Below are 15,514 nucleotides of genomic sequence, written 5' to 3' on the forward strand. Positions count from 1 at the left end.
TACTATGCCTAAAAGATCCATGAAACAAAAATTACATCTTACCTGCAAGCCCCTTATCCAAGAGCAGATAGTCCCTGAAATACAGGAGGCTACTATTTATGGGAGCTAACAAGCCACATGTTTTCACTTTCCATAAACAAATTTGACCTATCTGCACCAGGATGTGCTTGATCACATATGGGTGGGAGGTTCATCAGGATATATGCTGGCCCATGATTGGATGTAGTCTGGAGGTACATCAAGATGTATGCTTATCCCTAATTGGACCTGATGGGAAATGCAGTATGTTATGGGTTTTCCTTCTTACGTCCTTGCCATATTTGGTTCTGGGCTATTTCCTGGGGACCTGGGTATGGACCTGGCCAGAGCCCATCTACCTAGCCATAAAGCTTGCTTCAAATTTGGCTTTAAACTGCAGTAGTCTTATTCTGGATCGGTGGTATTAACCCCTGGAGAGGAGACTCAGTGGTTAAGAGCACTTGCTGCTCTTGAGAGGACCATGTTTGGTTCTCAGCACCCACTTCAGGCAGTTCACAACTGCCTCTAAGTCTAGCTAGAGGATCTGGGCCTCTTCTGGCCTCCACAGGCACTTCATTCGGGTGCACATACCAGTAGTCCTTGAACCCCCCCCCTTGCGGGTTGCATATCAGATATCCTACATATCAGATGTTTACATTATGATTCATAACAGTATCAAAACTATGGTTATGAAGTGACAACCATAATTTTATGGTTGGGGGTCACCAAAGGAGGAACTGTATTAAAGGGTTGAATCATGAGGAAGGTTGGGAACCACACTGGTATACATATGTGCACAAAATTTTAAAAATAATTTAAAAAATGAACTTCAAACAAGTAGTTTGCACCTTTCTGAAATCCACAGCATAAATAAAGTCTTTGAATCAAAGCTTTCACATGCAGATGGGTGAATTGTGTGAAGCAGAGTTCAGTTACAGGATAAACCCAAATCTGCATTTAGGTAGTGTTCTAGACTTAGATGTCCCTAACTGGAGTCTTCTGGACTCTGTTTGGATTTGGTAGAGATTGGTTTTGTTTGAGACAGCCTCATGTATCCCAGGCTGGTCTCAAACTTGCTTTGTAGACAGTATTTTCTGATCCTCCTGCCTCTTCACCCCATTTTTTGGGATTAGAGGTATGTGCCACTGTACCCTGTCTTTCGAAGTCCTGAAGAGCAAAGGCACCCTGTGAATGCTAAACAAGGAGCTGCATCCCAGCCCTTGTGGCATGTGCTTGCTGGGTGTGCATTTCTACAGGGACCCTCTGGGTAGGTGTTGCTCTGCTGCCATACTTTTATTAGTGTGTCTTTATTACCTTCTGTTTACTTGTGTTTGAAAGTTGACTTAACTGGTCCTAGTACTAACAGAAGTATGAAAAGGACGTGCTGCCATAGCTCCAGGGATTGAACTTGACTGGGGTGTCAAGAGAATGAAATGAAAACAGACACACAGATACACAAAAAAAAGCTGGTTGTCTGGAGGACTGGAGTAATGAAGAAACCTCAGTACTCCAGAAGCTCAGGGTGGCCAGGCAGTGGTGGTACGTGACTTTACTCCCAGCACTCGGGAGGCAGAGACCAGCCTGGTTGGGCTACTGATTGAGTTCCAGGACAGGCTCCAAAGCTACAGAAAAATCCTGTCTCAAAAAACAAACAAACAAGCTCAGGGTGTTTATTACATGCACTCCAACAGAAAGGCAGAGTTTATGGTATACAGGGGGATCAAGGAGGCATGTTTAACTAATCTTGGTAAGAACAGTCTTTTGAGGGGAGCAGTCTTCAAGCTGTGAATTCATGGGGAACAGCTGTGGTATGTACATTTTCTATGCATACTGTCAACATCTGTACTCAGGTCCCCGAGGAAGGCTTTGGCATCCATCCTCTTGAGCTTCACCTGGATTGAAGAAACAAACGTCTTTGCCATTTTCCTGTGGGTCTATGGCTAGGACCCATGACAGCATGTCAACAGCTCACACACATAGGGCTTCCTCTATTCCCTCCCTAGAGGGACCTTCCCCAGGTTTCACAGCTCCCTCCCTTTTGGGTAATGAATTTTTTTCCCCCCAGAGTGCCTCTGTAGCTTTGTGGTACACACTTTATAATCACAGTAACAGATTCTTTCTTTCCTTCTTTTTTGGCTTTTCGAGACAGGGTTTCTCTGTGTAGCTTTAGAGCCTGTCCTGGAACTAGCTCTAGTAACAGAAACTTTTTTCTTTTAAAGATCTTATTATGTATACAACATTCTGCTTCCATGTATATCTGCACACCAGAAGAGGGCACCAGATCTCATAACGGATGGTTGTGAGCCACCATGTGGTTGCTGGGAATTGAACTCAGGATCTCTGGAAGAGCAGTCAGTGCTCTTAACCTCTGAGCCATCTCTCCAGCCCCCTAGTAAGAGATTCTTAAAGAAGGTGGGAGATAGACAGGTGGCTCAGCAGTTAGGAGCACTTGCCAATTCTTGCTTGACAAGGACTTGGATTCAGTTCCCAAGCATCTACATGGTAGAATAAGCAGTCTATTCACTCCTGTTCCAGTGGATCCAGTGGCCTCTGTGGGCCCTGCAAGCAGGAGTACTAGTATATGCAGGCAAAATATTTACATAAAATTAAAAAATTAATGCCGGGTGTGGTGGATCATGCCTTTAATCCCAGCACTCAGGAGGCAGAGGCAGGAGAAATCTCTCTGGTTTTGAGGCCATCGAATTCCAGGACAGCCAGAGCTCTTACACAGAGAAACCCTGGCTCTCGATAAACATGATTAGATAGATAGATAGATAGATAGATAGATAGATAGATAGATAGATAGATAGATAGATAGATAGATAATCCTAAAACAAAAGCAGCAGCCACAGAGACTGGAGGCTAAAGCTCAAGGGTAGTAGACCCTGTTCAACCTTCAACCTGCTTGGTACCTGAGTTCAGTCCTTAGCAATGGGGTAGAGTTTAGCCCTGGGTTCTCTTAGGGTTTGACCTGCTTAGAAAGAGTTCTGTGCTAGTCTGAGCTCCCTTGGCTCCCTTATCTGCCATGCAAAGGTATCTCCTGTTTTGAAATTTGCTTCCTAATGTGTCTGGACCCCTGGGACTGACTTCACACCACTATCTCTTCCAGCCCTCACATTGTATCAAATGGCACATAGAAGGTAATTGAAACTACAGCATGCCTCTCAATAACTGTTACAGTTTAGCTTTTACCCAACACCACAGAATCTCATCTCCATTCTCAAATTAACCCTTCAGTGCCACATGTTTTTGAATGAACAGTTTATTATCAGGTAGGAGACAAAGATCAAAGAGAAATGATGGCTCAGCTGTTAAGAGCACTTGCCTCCAAGCACCTAAGTGATGGTTCACAGCCATCTGTAATTATAATTCCAGAGGATATGATGCCCTCTCTGCCCTCACCAGCACCAGGTGTGTACAGTCAGGCAAAACACCCATGTACATTTTTAAAAGTTGTTTTAATTTTAAGCAAAATAATCAAAGATTTGTTAAAAGGTTGGAATAAAGTAAACATTGTCATGACAAGTAGGCAGACAATAGTTAAATAGTAGATGTACAGAAAGCAACTATTACTTGTAGGCAAAGCAGGGAAGGAAAAATAGAGTAAGGAGAACACTTTGCAGCCACAGCTGAGCTCCTTACCCTTCCAAGGAGTCCATTTACCACAGGAACAGGAAATGCAGGTCTAACAGAAGTAGAGAAACATTCCAAGTAGGGAAGACAGCTGGGGTTGCCAGATACCACAGGGGACACACAACACAATTGCTTAACTAGATGCCCTGTATTTTATGTCCGTTAGAAAGAGCTGCAGGCTGGCACAGCCAGGGGTTCCAAGAGATCTTGAGAGGGGAGAGCATGGTATTGAGGATGTAGCTGTTTCTGAGCATCAAGGGGTCTTTCATGAACCACTCTTCAATGAATGAGAAAGAGAAACAGGACCCAGAAAGGAAGTGCCTGCATGTCTGTGTCTTTAACAGCCTGACATTGAAGAGTAGGGCAAAGGAGAAATGGGGATTTTCAGGCTAGAGAGATGGCTGCTCTTCCAGAGGTCCTGAGTTCAATTCCCAGTCACCACATGGTGGCTCACAAACATCACTAATGGAATCTGATGCCTCCTGTCATGCAGACATAAATGCAAATAGAGCACATATACATAAAATCTTTTTTGGAAAAAGAAAATCGGGTTTGGGACTTGAGCCAGTTGCTAGGTACTAGCTATTGAAAAGCCATGTTCTTGTTTAGAAGGAAATCATCCAGATAATCCAAGTATATATATGAATGTTTTAAAATGTAACAACAGATGAAAAGTGTGAAGATGGGGAACATCTCTTCTTTAACAGGAGGGATCCTCCAGTTTCTAAAAACAATATTAGAAAAATTTGATCCCAGAAAAGATCATTTCTACAACAGATAAGAGTAAAATTTGGTCAGAATAAGGCTGTTTGCCCACAGCGCCACCAGCAGTAAATGACCAAGGTACAGAATTTTCCAAGACGCAAGCCTCACCTAAAAAAATAAAAACAAAAATAAAAACAAAAAAACAGTACTGCTTTTAAATCTATGCTGATGAACATAGATTTATTCTGTATGATTCTGAAGACGAATGTACAGAAAGGCTATTTAGGGTCCAAGAGGAAAGTAATGCGCAAGTGCCAAGGGAAAGAAAACCATACAAGTGAAAGAGTAGGAGAGCGACGCAAACTCGAAAATTGCTGCTGTTTCTTCTAGTAAGAGCGTCAGTAGTACTGTTTTCAGTAGAGTTGTTTCCGCTCGAAGTAGTTGGGGCCATCGAGAAGCACCATAGGTGTTTTCTGTACCTCTAGGTCAATCCAGGAAGACCACCAAAGTGGCAGCGCGGATCTTCTCTGCTGATTTCGTCACTAGATCATGTCCGAAAGGCAGAGCTGAGAACACTACAAATCCCATCGTGCCCCTCAAGCGGAGGTGGGCGGACCCTTAGTGCACGTGGGCGACCCTGACCAATAACGACTGTCGTTACAGCGAACGGTTTGGCCGCGTTTGTAAAAGGCCGCAGCAGCCAAAGAGAGACGCGGCGAGAGTGGTCGCCGGCGGGAAGTCCCTGGAGGTGCGAGGCGGGTAAGGGTCCTGAGTGCGCGGCCGGGCAGTGGCCGGGCACGGCTGAGGGTGGCGGTCATGGTGGAAAATGTGTTCTGAGAACTGCGTGTCGTTATGGTTACATTTTTGCTGGGGTCTTCACTTGGCACCGGAAGTGAGCGTTGTGCGGAGGATGCCGGGATGGAGGTCGCATGGGAAGTGCGTTTTGCAGCCGGATGGTCCCGGAAGCTGCGCTTAGGCGCGCGCTCCTAAACAACACAGTAGGACTGAGGCCCAGACTCTGATCTGACAGCGACTGGCCTCATTTCCCCACTCTCAGTAAAGAGCTGCGGGCTTGCCGCTTCAGTCCAGTCCCGCAGTCCCATCCCTAAAATGGGTAAACAGCGCTTCCACAGATGCATTCAGTGAATGCGCGTGCTCCTGCAGTTCTGCTCACCTGAGGAGCGCTAAACACGCCCCCAAACAGCGTCCCCCACACCGACCAGCTCCGCGGCTGGCTGGCACCAGGGTGAAACCCACCTCGTTCTGGGTTCCCTGTTCATCCTCTTGCTAAGGAGAGACGACCATCCAGAGACCCTTCAGGTTTCCATCTCAGCTCCTTCACAAGTCGCTTTCCTTGTGTATCCTTTTAAGCAGAATCTTCAAGCCGGGCTCGGTGGCGCTGCCTGTCATCCCGGCACTCGGGAGGCAGAGGCAAGAGGATCTCGAGTTCGAGGACACCTAGGCTAGGTAGCAGACCCCGTCCTCGTTGCCCCCCCCCCAATAAAAAAAAAGAATTAGATGGGCGTGGTAGAGCACGCTTTTACTTCCAGCACTCTGAGACAAGCGGCGGTTCTGAGTTTGAGGCTAGCCTGGTCTAGGTAACTCTCTCTTGGAAAGAAAAAAAAAAAAAAGGAAAAAGAAGAAAACTCTGTAATGAGTCATAATAGTACATGTTTTAAAATTCAAATAGTAAAAAAATGAAATGTAAATCTCCATTTCCCAGGTCTCAAATCACTGCTGAGGCAATAGACATCTATTTATTTCTTAATTTCTTTCTTTCTTAGGTTTTTTTTTTTTTTTTTTTTTGTGTGTGTGTGTGTGTGTGTGTGTGTGTGTGTGTGTGTGTGTTCCCATTGTGTCAAAGGGGTTGGATTCCCTGGAATTAGAATTATAAGAAGTTGTGTGCCCCCAGTGTGGATTCTGGCAACCTAACTTGGGTCCTCTAGAAGAGCAGTTCATGCTCTTAACCACTGAACCTACCCACCCTCATTAAAACAAAAAATAGCATACACAAAGCACTACACTTTTTACATTCCGCAACACGTGTTGATACGTGCTCGGTACACAGATCTCACTTGTTTTTAGTGCCTTTACAGTAGCATATTACCTGGGTACACTGTACTTAGCTCTTTCCTGAAAGTCCTCTTCCTGTTCTGCAATTATTCTCACAGAGAAATTGCTGTGATTTCGAGGCGAGCCTACTCCACATATTGAGTTAAAGACCAGCCCAGGTCTACATAGTTAGACCCAACTCAAATGGAGGGGGTGCTGGTAAATTTAAGAGTGCATACTGCTCTTGCAGGGAGTCTGGGTTCAGTTCCCAGCACCCATGTCTGGCCAGCCTAGTCTACTGAGCCAGTTCCAGGACAGACTCCAAAGAAATACAGAGAAACCCTGTCCCAAAATAACAAAAAAAGTAAAAATGAAAATATATACAAATAAATTATGATATATTAGAAGTAAAATCACCAAAGCGAAGTTTTTAATACATAATTTTATTTATAGCCTTTCCAATAGAGTGGTGAGATATAAAATCCTTTCTGCTCTTTTTTGATGGCTTTTTTTGTTGTTGTTGTTGTTTAATTGGTACTAGGGATTGAAACTAGATGCCTCCTCATTAGGTAAGGACTCTACAACTAAACTATATCTCAACCCTCTTTTTTTGTGTTTTGTTTTTCAAGACAGGATTTCTCTGTGTAGCTTTGGAGGCTATCCTGGCACTCCCTCTGGAGAACAGGCTGGCCTCAAACTCACAGAGATCCACCTGCCTCTGTCTCCTGAGCGCTGGGATTAAAGGCGTGCGCCACCAACGCCCAGCTTCTCAACACTCTCTTTAAAATTTTTTTTAAGATTTATTTATGTACGTGAGTATATGCTAAAGATGTTTCTCTCTCAGGTTTCATTGTTATCTAGGGAATGCACTTTAGCTAGGGCTTAAGTGATCAAGCCAAAACAAATTCAAATTCTTTTTTGCGGGGCGAGGTTTCAAGATAGCGTTTCTCTGTACCTTTGGAGCCTGTCCTGGAACTCTGTAAACCAGAATGGCCTCGAACTCACAGAGATCCACCTGCCTCTGCTTCCCAAGTGCTGGGATTAAAGGCATGCGCCACCACCGCCCGGTGTGCATGAGTGTTTTACCTGCATCTGTATACCACCACCCAGATTCCTGGTACTCTCAGAAGTGAGAAGAGGGCATTGGAATCCTTGGAACTGGGATTAGAAATGGTTATGAGCAACCATGTGGGTCCTGGTAACTGATTTCAGGCCCTCTGTAAGAAAAATAAGTACTATTGACTTCTGAACCATCTCTCCAGCCTCCCCACCCTGTCTTTCTTAAAAGATTTATTTTTTATTTTATGTGCCTGAATGTGTGTATGTATGTATGCTATTCATCACTTTAGAGACCAGAAGAAATAATTAGACCTCAAGAGCTGAAGTTATAGCTAGTTTTGAGTAGCCATGTGGGTGCTGGGAATTGAACCCAGGATCTCTGCAGGAGCAACAAGTGAGCCATCTACAGGGTTTCTCTGTAGGTTTGGAGACTGTCCTCGGCCTCCCTCTCTTTTTTAAGGTAGTAATAGTTTTATTAATATGCTATATGCATATAATCAACCTTTTACAAATATTAGAATTCAAGAGATTTTGTAAATTTACAGAACTGAAAAACATTTCACAGAGCAGAGTTTCATAATATCTTTCATCATTCCAAAAGAAACCTTGTGATAGCCAGGCACTGGTGGCACACACATTTTATCCCAGCACTTGAGAGTCAGAGGCAGACAGATTTCAATGAGTTCAAGGCCAGCCTGGTCTACAAATCAAGTTCAAGGACAGCCAGGACTGTTACACAGAGAAACCCTGTCTCGGAAAAACAAAAAGAAAAGAAGAGAAAAGAAAAGAACCTCATAACCATCGCTACTAAATCCCTCCTCCTCCCAGGCCTGCACCGATGGCCTCCTTCTGCCTTTCCTTTTTTTCCTGTCCTGGATGTTTCATTCATTCAATGTATGGGCTTCTGTAATTTAGCTCCTTTCACATGGCATACTATTTCAAATAGTCTTGAAAAATCTTGCTCAACATAAGTATTTAGTAGAGATTTGCAAATAAAGCTTCAGTGAGATACAGTATGATGCCCACTACAATCAGATGGCTATAATGAAGACGATGCAGAAGTAGAAATCCTGTGTTGCCTGTGGGAATGTAATGGGTACAGCCCCTTTGGAAAACAGGTTCTGAAAATATTAACTGTTCAGAGGAGATAGCCATGTTTACATATATGAAATATATAGTCCTATCACTTAGGAGGCTGAGGCAGGAGGATTATCAAGAGTTTGAGACCTGCCTGGGCTTCATAATAAATTCCAGGTCACAAAGTAAAGCCCCATCTTAAAAAAATAAAAGAAATAGAATGTGGTACCCAATAAATACATACATGAGGGTCTTACACGATGAGCCAGTGCGCTAACCCTCAGGTGTACTAGCTCCAGCCCAGGATAAGTTCATGTGAAAACATTTGGCTACACAAATACTTGTCTCACTGATCTCAGCACTATATATTGTAGCCAAAAACTTGGGAATAAGCCAAGTGTCTGTTGACTGATAAGTAAATAAACATGACTTACTGATCCACTGAAATACTGCATTAAAAAAAAAAAGATTTTACAGGGATTAGAATAATAGCTCAGCAGTTAGAAGTGCTTGCAGCTTTTCAGAGGACCAGAGTTCAGTTCCCAGCACCCGCATCAAGCAGCCTTTTAACTACATGTAACTGCAGCTCCTGAGGATCCTATACCCTCTTCTGGCCTCCACAGGCATCTGTATTCACATGTGTAGATAACTCATACAGACAGATACACAAAAATAAACCTCTGAAAATGTCTTAAGTAGTTGGGTGTGGTAGTTCATGCCTTTAATGATTAGGTTAGTCCTAGCACCCAGGAGGCAGAGGGAGGTGAATCTCATCAGTTCCAGGCCAGTTTGATCTACTAGTGAGTTTCAGACAAGCCAGGGCTACATGGTGAAACTCTCTCCCAGAAAAAAAACAAAAAGACTGTTTTATTTACAACCTAATACAATATGCATATATATATATGTGTGTGTGTGTGTGTGTGTGTGTGTGTGTGTGTGTGAATTTGTTTCTCCATTGTTTTATGCATAATTGGCAGTATATTATACACTCTGATTTGCAACTAAATATTTTTTTAGAGAATCACAAGCTGATTATCTTTTTTTCCTTTTAATGAAAAAACATTAAGGGGCAGAGAAGATGGTTCTTATGGAGAAGTTCCTGTCTTACAATATGAGGACCTAAGTTCTGATCCGAAGAACCCACTTACAGAGCCAGGCACAGAGGTGCATACTTGTAATCCCAGTGCCTGGGAGGCAGAGCCAAGAGGATCGCTGGGGTTTGTCTGTCAACCAGTCTAGACAAAATGGTGAGTTCCAGGTTCAGTGAAAGACCCTGTCTCAAAAATTAAGATGTAAGGCTAGAGAAATAGCTCAGTGGTAAAGAGTATTTGTTGTTCTTGCAGAGGACCAGGGTTCAGTTCCCAGAACCCACATGGTAGCTCACAATCATCTGTAACTCCAGGGGATCTGATGCACTCTTCTGAACTTCACAGACACTAGGCATGCCTGTGGTACATATACATACATGCAGGCAAAACATTCATGCACATCAATCTTTTTTTTTTTTTTTCATACACATAGATCTTAGAAAAAAAAAATACAGTGGACCAGGTATGCTGGCCTTTAATCCCAGCACCCGGGAGACAAAAGCAAGCAAGTCTCTGGGAGTTCAGACCAGCCTGGTTTACATATTGAGCTCCAGGATAGCCAGGGCTGCATATAGAGACCCTGTTTCAAAACCAGAAAGGAAAGGTGAGAGGGAAAGAGAAAGAGTGAAGCGATCGAGAAGGAAGGACACCCATTGTCACTCTCTGGCCGCGGGAGTCGGGACCACACATACATTTGCACGTACACAGGCATGTTAGTCAGGTGTAGTCTGGAAGTGGTAGTGTGTGTGGCGCTTGTGGATGTCTGTAGCTCAAGGTCAGCCTACTCTGCAGGACAGCTGGGACTGTGTAGAAGTGCATGCCTGTGTTCCAGGCCGGGCAGGGTGATGGAGCAAGAGCCTTTTCAAAAAAGTAAAAAATAGTGTTATAAACATTGAGCTTAAGAAGCTGAGGAAGAAAGTCAGTGAGTGAACTACTTGCCTAGCATCCACAAAGCCCTGATTTGATTCCTCAGCACTGCATAAACTGGGCACTATGACACATACCGGTAATCCCAGTATTTGGAAGTTGTTGCTGGAGGACCAGAGTTTCAGAGTCGTCATTGGCCTCACAGGGAGTGAGGGTGGGGAGAGGGTGGCACACGCCTATGATCCTAGCACTCAAGAGTTAGGTGCTGGAAGATGAGAAGTTCAGGGTCATGCGAGGCTCCTTATAATGTCAAGGGGGAGGTGCAGAGAGATGGCACAACTGTTCAGAGCTCTCACTGCCCTTCCAGAGGACCCAGGTTTCGTTCTCAGCACCTACATTGTGGCTCACAACTATCCATAACTCCAGTTCTGGGGGATTTGGTGCCCTGACTTCCATAACTACCAGGAATGCAATTGGTGCATAACTATATATACAGGTCAAACAAACAATACACATGAAAATGAATCTTTACAACTTTCAATGAAAAATAAAAACATAAGGCACTCACTATGATTACCACTAGGGAAGATGAGTGTGAACAGTTTTGTGCTGTGACTGGTGCTCCTGTCAGCCTTGGAATATGGCATTACTATTGCTATATTACTTTCTTTTTAGAAGTATAAAATGTTGCAGTGGTGGTGCACGCCTTTAATCCCGGCACTTGGGAGGCAGAGGCTGGCAGATCTCTGTGTGGTGTTGTTCTAGCACTGAGGACTGGCCCCAGGACTTCATGTAGTCTGGGCACGTGCTGTGCTGCTGATCTCTCCCAGCCCCTGTTGCCTATTTGTTTTTTCTCCCCCCCCTCCCCCCCCCGATTTTTTGAGACAGGGTTTCTCTGTGGCTTTGAAGGCTGTGCTGGAACTAGCTCTTGTAGACAGGGCTGGCCTCAACTCACACATATCCACCTGTCTCTGCCTCCCGAGTTTTGGGATTAAAGGCATGCGCCACCACTGCCTGGCTATGTTCTGCCTACTTCTAAGTGGAAAGACCCATCTTTGTTATATGACAGCTGTCTTCTCTTGTTTTGCTTTAGGCTGCCAAGATCTCTACCTAGGGGAACTGGAATCTGACTGGAACCCTAAGCAAGAGCTTTGCCAGGGAGAAACAGAATGTCTGCATTGTTACATCAAAGATCAGCCTTCAGAAGCCTTAGGCCAAGTGGCATATCTCACAGCAAATGAGCATGCCTGTCTCTGTGCAGTCTGATCAGCACAGACTAATGAAACTTACTTTAGGTCTTATGGATACAGGCTCCACTGTTCTCCAGGTGCCCCGGCAGCAGGTACAGGTAGGACTGGGAAGGATTTGGTGGGTCTTCTGGGGACCAGTAGAAGGAAAGTAAGCCATCTTTCCTGATCCTTTCTTATTGAGACAGGTTCTCATGTAGCCCAGGTTTGCCTTGAAGTCCTTTGTAACTGAGGATGACATTCATGTTCCTCTTGAATGCTGGCATTACAGGCATGCACCAACATCTGCAGTTTATGCAGTGCTGAAGCTGCATTCTAGTGCCAACATTGGGAGGCTAAGGCAGGAGGATCTATGAGAATTTGAGACTAGCCTCTGCTACTGTCTTAGTTAGGATTACTGTTTCTGCAACAAAACATGATAGCCAAAAAGCAAGTTGAGGGAGAAAGGGGTTTATTTATCATGCACTTCCATATCACTGTTTATCATTAAAGGAAGTCAGGACAGAAACTCAGACAGGGCAGGAAGGAGTCAGGAGCTGATGCAGAGGCCATGGAAGAGTGCTGTTTACTAGCTTGCTCTGCTTGTTCAGCCTGCTTTCTTTATTCTTGTTTTTGGTTTGTGGAGACATATTTTTTGCGTTTCTCTGTGTAACAGCCTTGGCTGTCCTGGAACTCACTTTGTAGACTAGACTGGCCTTGAACTCACAGAGATCTGCCTGCCTCTGTCTCCTGAGTGCTGGGATTAAAGGTGTGCGCCACCGTGCCTATCATCAGTCTGTTTTCTTTTCTTTTTTTAAAATATTTATTATGTCTACAGTATTCTGCCAGTATGTACACCTACATGCCAGAAGAGGGCGCCAGATCTTATAGATGGTTGTGAGCCACCATGTGGTTTCTGGGAATTGAACTCAAGACCTCTGGAAGAGCAGCCAGTGCTCTTAACCTCTGAGCCATCTCTCCAGTCCCCAGCCAGTTTTCTTATGGATCCCAGGACCACCAGTCCAGGGATGGCATCACCCACAGTGGGCCAGACCCTCTCCCATCAATCACTAATTAAGAAAATGCCTTACAGCCAGGTGTTATAAAGGCATTTTCTCTATTAAGGTTCTCTCCTTTTGGGTAACTCTAGCTTGTATCAGCTGGAAATTACCCAGCACAGCTACATATTTATAAACCAGTCTGAGCTACAAAGTGAGACCCAATGTCAAAAATAAATAGAAATCCCTGCCTCTCCTTTTTTCTCTCTCTCAATGTTAACTTTGTGTGAATGTGTTCTGCTGATAGTCTTGTCTTTCTAGGGGCTGTGGAACCCTAGAACCTAGGGAACAATGGAACCAAACTCTCAGAGGACTAAAGTCCCAGCTTTCTTATCTGACTTGGGGAAGGCCACATTGAGGGGAATCAGGAAATGTCCCCGATGTGGTACGTACAATGGAACCCGTGGGTTGAGCTGTAAGAACAAGACATGCGGAACCATATTTCGCTATGGTGCCCGGAAGCAGCCTAGTATTGAAGCTGTCAAAATTATCACAGGCTCTGATCTACAGGTCTACTCCGTTCGACAAAGAGACCGGGGCCCTGACTATCGATGCTTTGTGGAGCTAGGTGTTTCAGAGACGACAATCCAGACAGTGGATGGGACAATCATCACTCAGCTGAGCTCTGGCCGGTGTTATGTCCCATCTTGTTTGAAAGCTGCCACTCAAGGCATCGTGGAAAACCAGTGTCAGCACATCAAGCTAGCAGTTAACTGCCAGGCAGAGGCCACCCCTCTGACCCTAAAGAGTTCAGTCCTGAATGCTATGCAGGCTTCCCCAGAAACCAAACAGACCATCTGGCAGTTGGCCACAGAACCTACAGGTCCTCTGGTACAGAGAGTCACTAAAAGCATCATGGTAGTGAAATGCAAGGCCAGCCAGAAGCACAGCTTGGGCTATTTGCACACGTCCTTCATGCAGAAGATCGGCTCCAGAAGCTTGCCAGAGCGACGCTTCTTCTGCTCCTGCCAGTCTCTGAAGTCACACAAGTCCAACATCCCCAAGGCTGAGGCAGCCCCAAAGTGCATCCATTTCTTTGCTTGCCTCTGTGCCTTTGCCAGTGACGAAACACTGGCTCAGGAATTCTCGGACTTCCTAAATTTTGATGCCAGCGGTAGGTGGAAAGATTGATAGTTACTTGGTTGTTCTAAAATGGCAGTGAAGGTGTTCCACTGATGCCTTTGGAACTTGTCCTAATATCCCTTCATCAGGTGCTACATATTATAGAAGAAAAGCACTCCTTTTTTTTAGTGTGTGTGTGTGTGTGTGTGTGTGTGTGTGTGTGTGTGTGTGAGATATGTGATATGTGTCAACAAAACCTTAATGTTAGACAAGCAGTGATGGCACACGCCTTTAATCCCAGCACTTGGGAGGCAGACGCAGGTGGATCTCTGTGAGTTCGAGGCCAGCCTGGTCTGGCCAGCAAGTTCCAGGTCAGCCAGCACTACACAGAGAAATCTTGTCTTGAAAACACCCCCTCAAAAAAATAAATAAATAAAACATGATGTTTTGCTAAAGTAATCCAGCTGCCCTCAAATTTAAACCTCTTGCCTCTCCTACATGCTGGGATAATAGGCCAGAGCCAACACTCATGGCTAACATTCCTTCTTTGAATTCCAGCCAGCATAGCACATAAGTTTGGTTAGATAGTTGACATTGATGATAAGGAGAGATGAACATTTTTATTGAGACAATAGATTTCGCAAAGAGTGTGTGTGTGTGTGTGTGTGTGTGTGTGTGTGTGTGTGTGTGTGTGTGTACAAAAGTATGTGCTGGAGATAGAACTCAGAGCCTTATACATTCTAAGCAAGTGCTCTGTGCCTGAGCCACTTCCCCATTCCTAAATAGAGCACAGTATTTGGGAGAGTTCTTTAACTTTTAACTTATTTACATTAAGCAACTGGTCTGTCCTTGTTTTTCTGGAGTCAAATTTTTATAGACTTGTTTTTTATTTAGTTAGGGGCCCATGCTTTCTCTTGGATAATAGTAGTAATTAAGAAACTTTTTTTTAAAGGTCTTAAAGAGGTAATGGTGCCCCAGTTAGGCTGCCACTCAGAGTCATCTGTCTCGGCTTGTGAATCTGCTGCCTCTAAGCCACGGAAGAGGAAGAAGGATGAAATGTCTGGTGAGAGAGTTTCACTTGTTTCTTTGATGTTTGGAAATTGTCTTTTTTTCTTTCATTGACTCCAAGGAATTGTGAGAAAGACTCTTGTTCTTTTATTTTGTTTTGTTTTTTAGGTTTTGTTTTTATTTTTGTTTTTCAAGATGAGGTATTTCTGTGTAGCCCTGACTGTCCTGGAACTCGCTTTGTAGACCAGGCTGCCCTTAAACATAGAAATCCACCTGCCTCTGCCTTCCATGCTGGGATTAAAGGTGTATGCCACTGATGCCCTGGTTGGACTCTTGTTCAGAACAATTTATTTTTTTTAAAGTACAGGCCAGGCCTGGTGCTGCATTCCAGAAGCAGAACCAGATAGATCTCTTTAGTTTGAAGACAGCCTGATCTACCTAAAATGTTCCAAGCCAACCAAAACAAAGAACAGGAGGGTTTCACTATATAAATCAAATAAATAAATATCAAAAAACTATTCATAGAGAAGAAAATGGAGAACTCAACAGAAAGTATGTTGGTAATGAGAAAGGTAAAAACAGTGTGTAAATTCCTTCATCCTACTTCTGTTTTCAGTCCCTATCTCTCATAAAGATCTGAAAAAGTAGTTAGGTGTTGGTG

At 44.2% G+C, this 15,514-nt stretch overlaps 1 protein-coding gene and 1 long non-coding RNA gene across 10 annotated transcripts in view; one reads left to right on the forward strand and one right to left on the reverse strand.

Moving 5' to 3' along the window:
* Nucleotides 1-1,672: 1,672 nt before the first annotated feature.
* Nucleotides 1,673-4,925, reverse strand: LOC118239259. The gene is made up of 2 exons (XR_004771053.1): nucleotides 4,836-4,925; nucleotides 1,673-1,910 (listed from the first exon to the last, which is right to left on the reverse strand). It is a non-coding gene; the product is annotated as an uncharacterized LOC118239259 (long non-coding RNA).
* Nucleotides 4,926-4,970: 45 nt separating this feature from the next.
* C8H2orf42 (chromosome 8 C2orf42 homolog) overlaps nucleotides 4,971-15,514 on the forward strand; it is a 36,380-nt gene continuing 25,836 nt past the window's right edge. Inside the window, exons 1-6 of one of the 9 annotated variants that reach the window (XM_027428601.2) lie at nucleotides 4,986-5,115; nucleotides 9,612-9,791; nucleotides 11,593-11,847; nucleotides 13,045-13,168; nucleotides 13,280-13,897; nucleotides 14,798-14,908. In XM_027428601.2, the coding sequence (XP_027284402.1) occupies nucleotides 13,075-13,168; nucleotides 13,280-13,897; nucleotides 14,798-14,908 (823 nt within the window). In that variant the 5' untranslated portion in view covers nucleotides 4,986-5,115; nucleotides 9,612-9,791; nucleotides 11,593-11,847; nucleotides 13,045-13,074. The other 8 variants (XM_027428595.2, XM_027428602.2, XM_027428600.2 and 5 more) reach the window with 8 other exon arrangements.

Source organism: Cricetulus griseus, chromosome 8, assembly GCF_003668045.3.
Source record: "Cricetulus griseus strain 17A/GY chromosome 8, alternate assembly CriGri-PICRH-1.0, whole genome shotgun sequence".
Taxonomy (NCBI): Eukaryota; Metazoa; Chordata; class Mammalia; order Rodentia; family Cricetidae; genus Cricetulus; species Cricetulus griseus.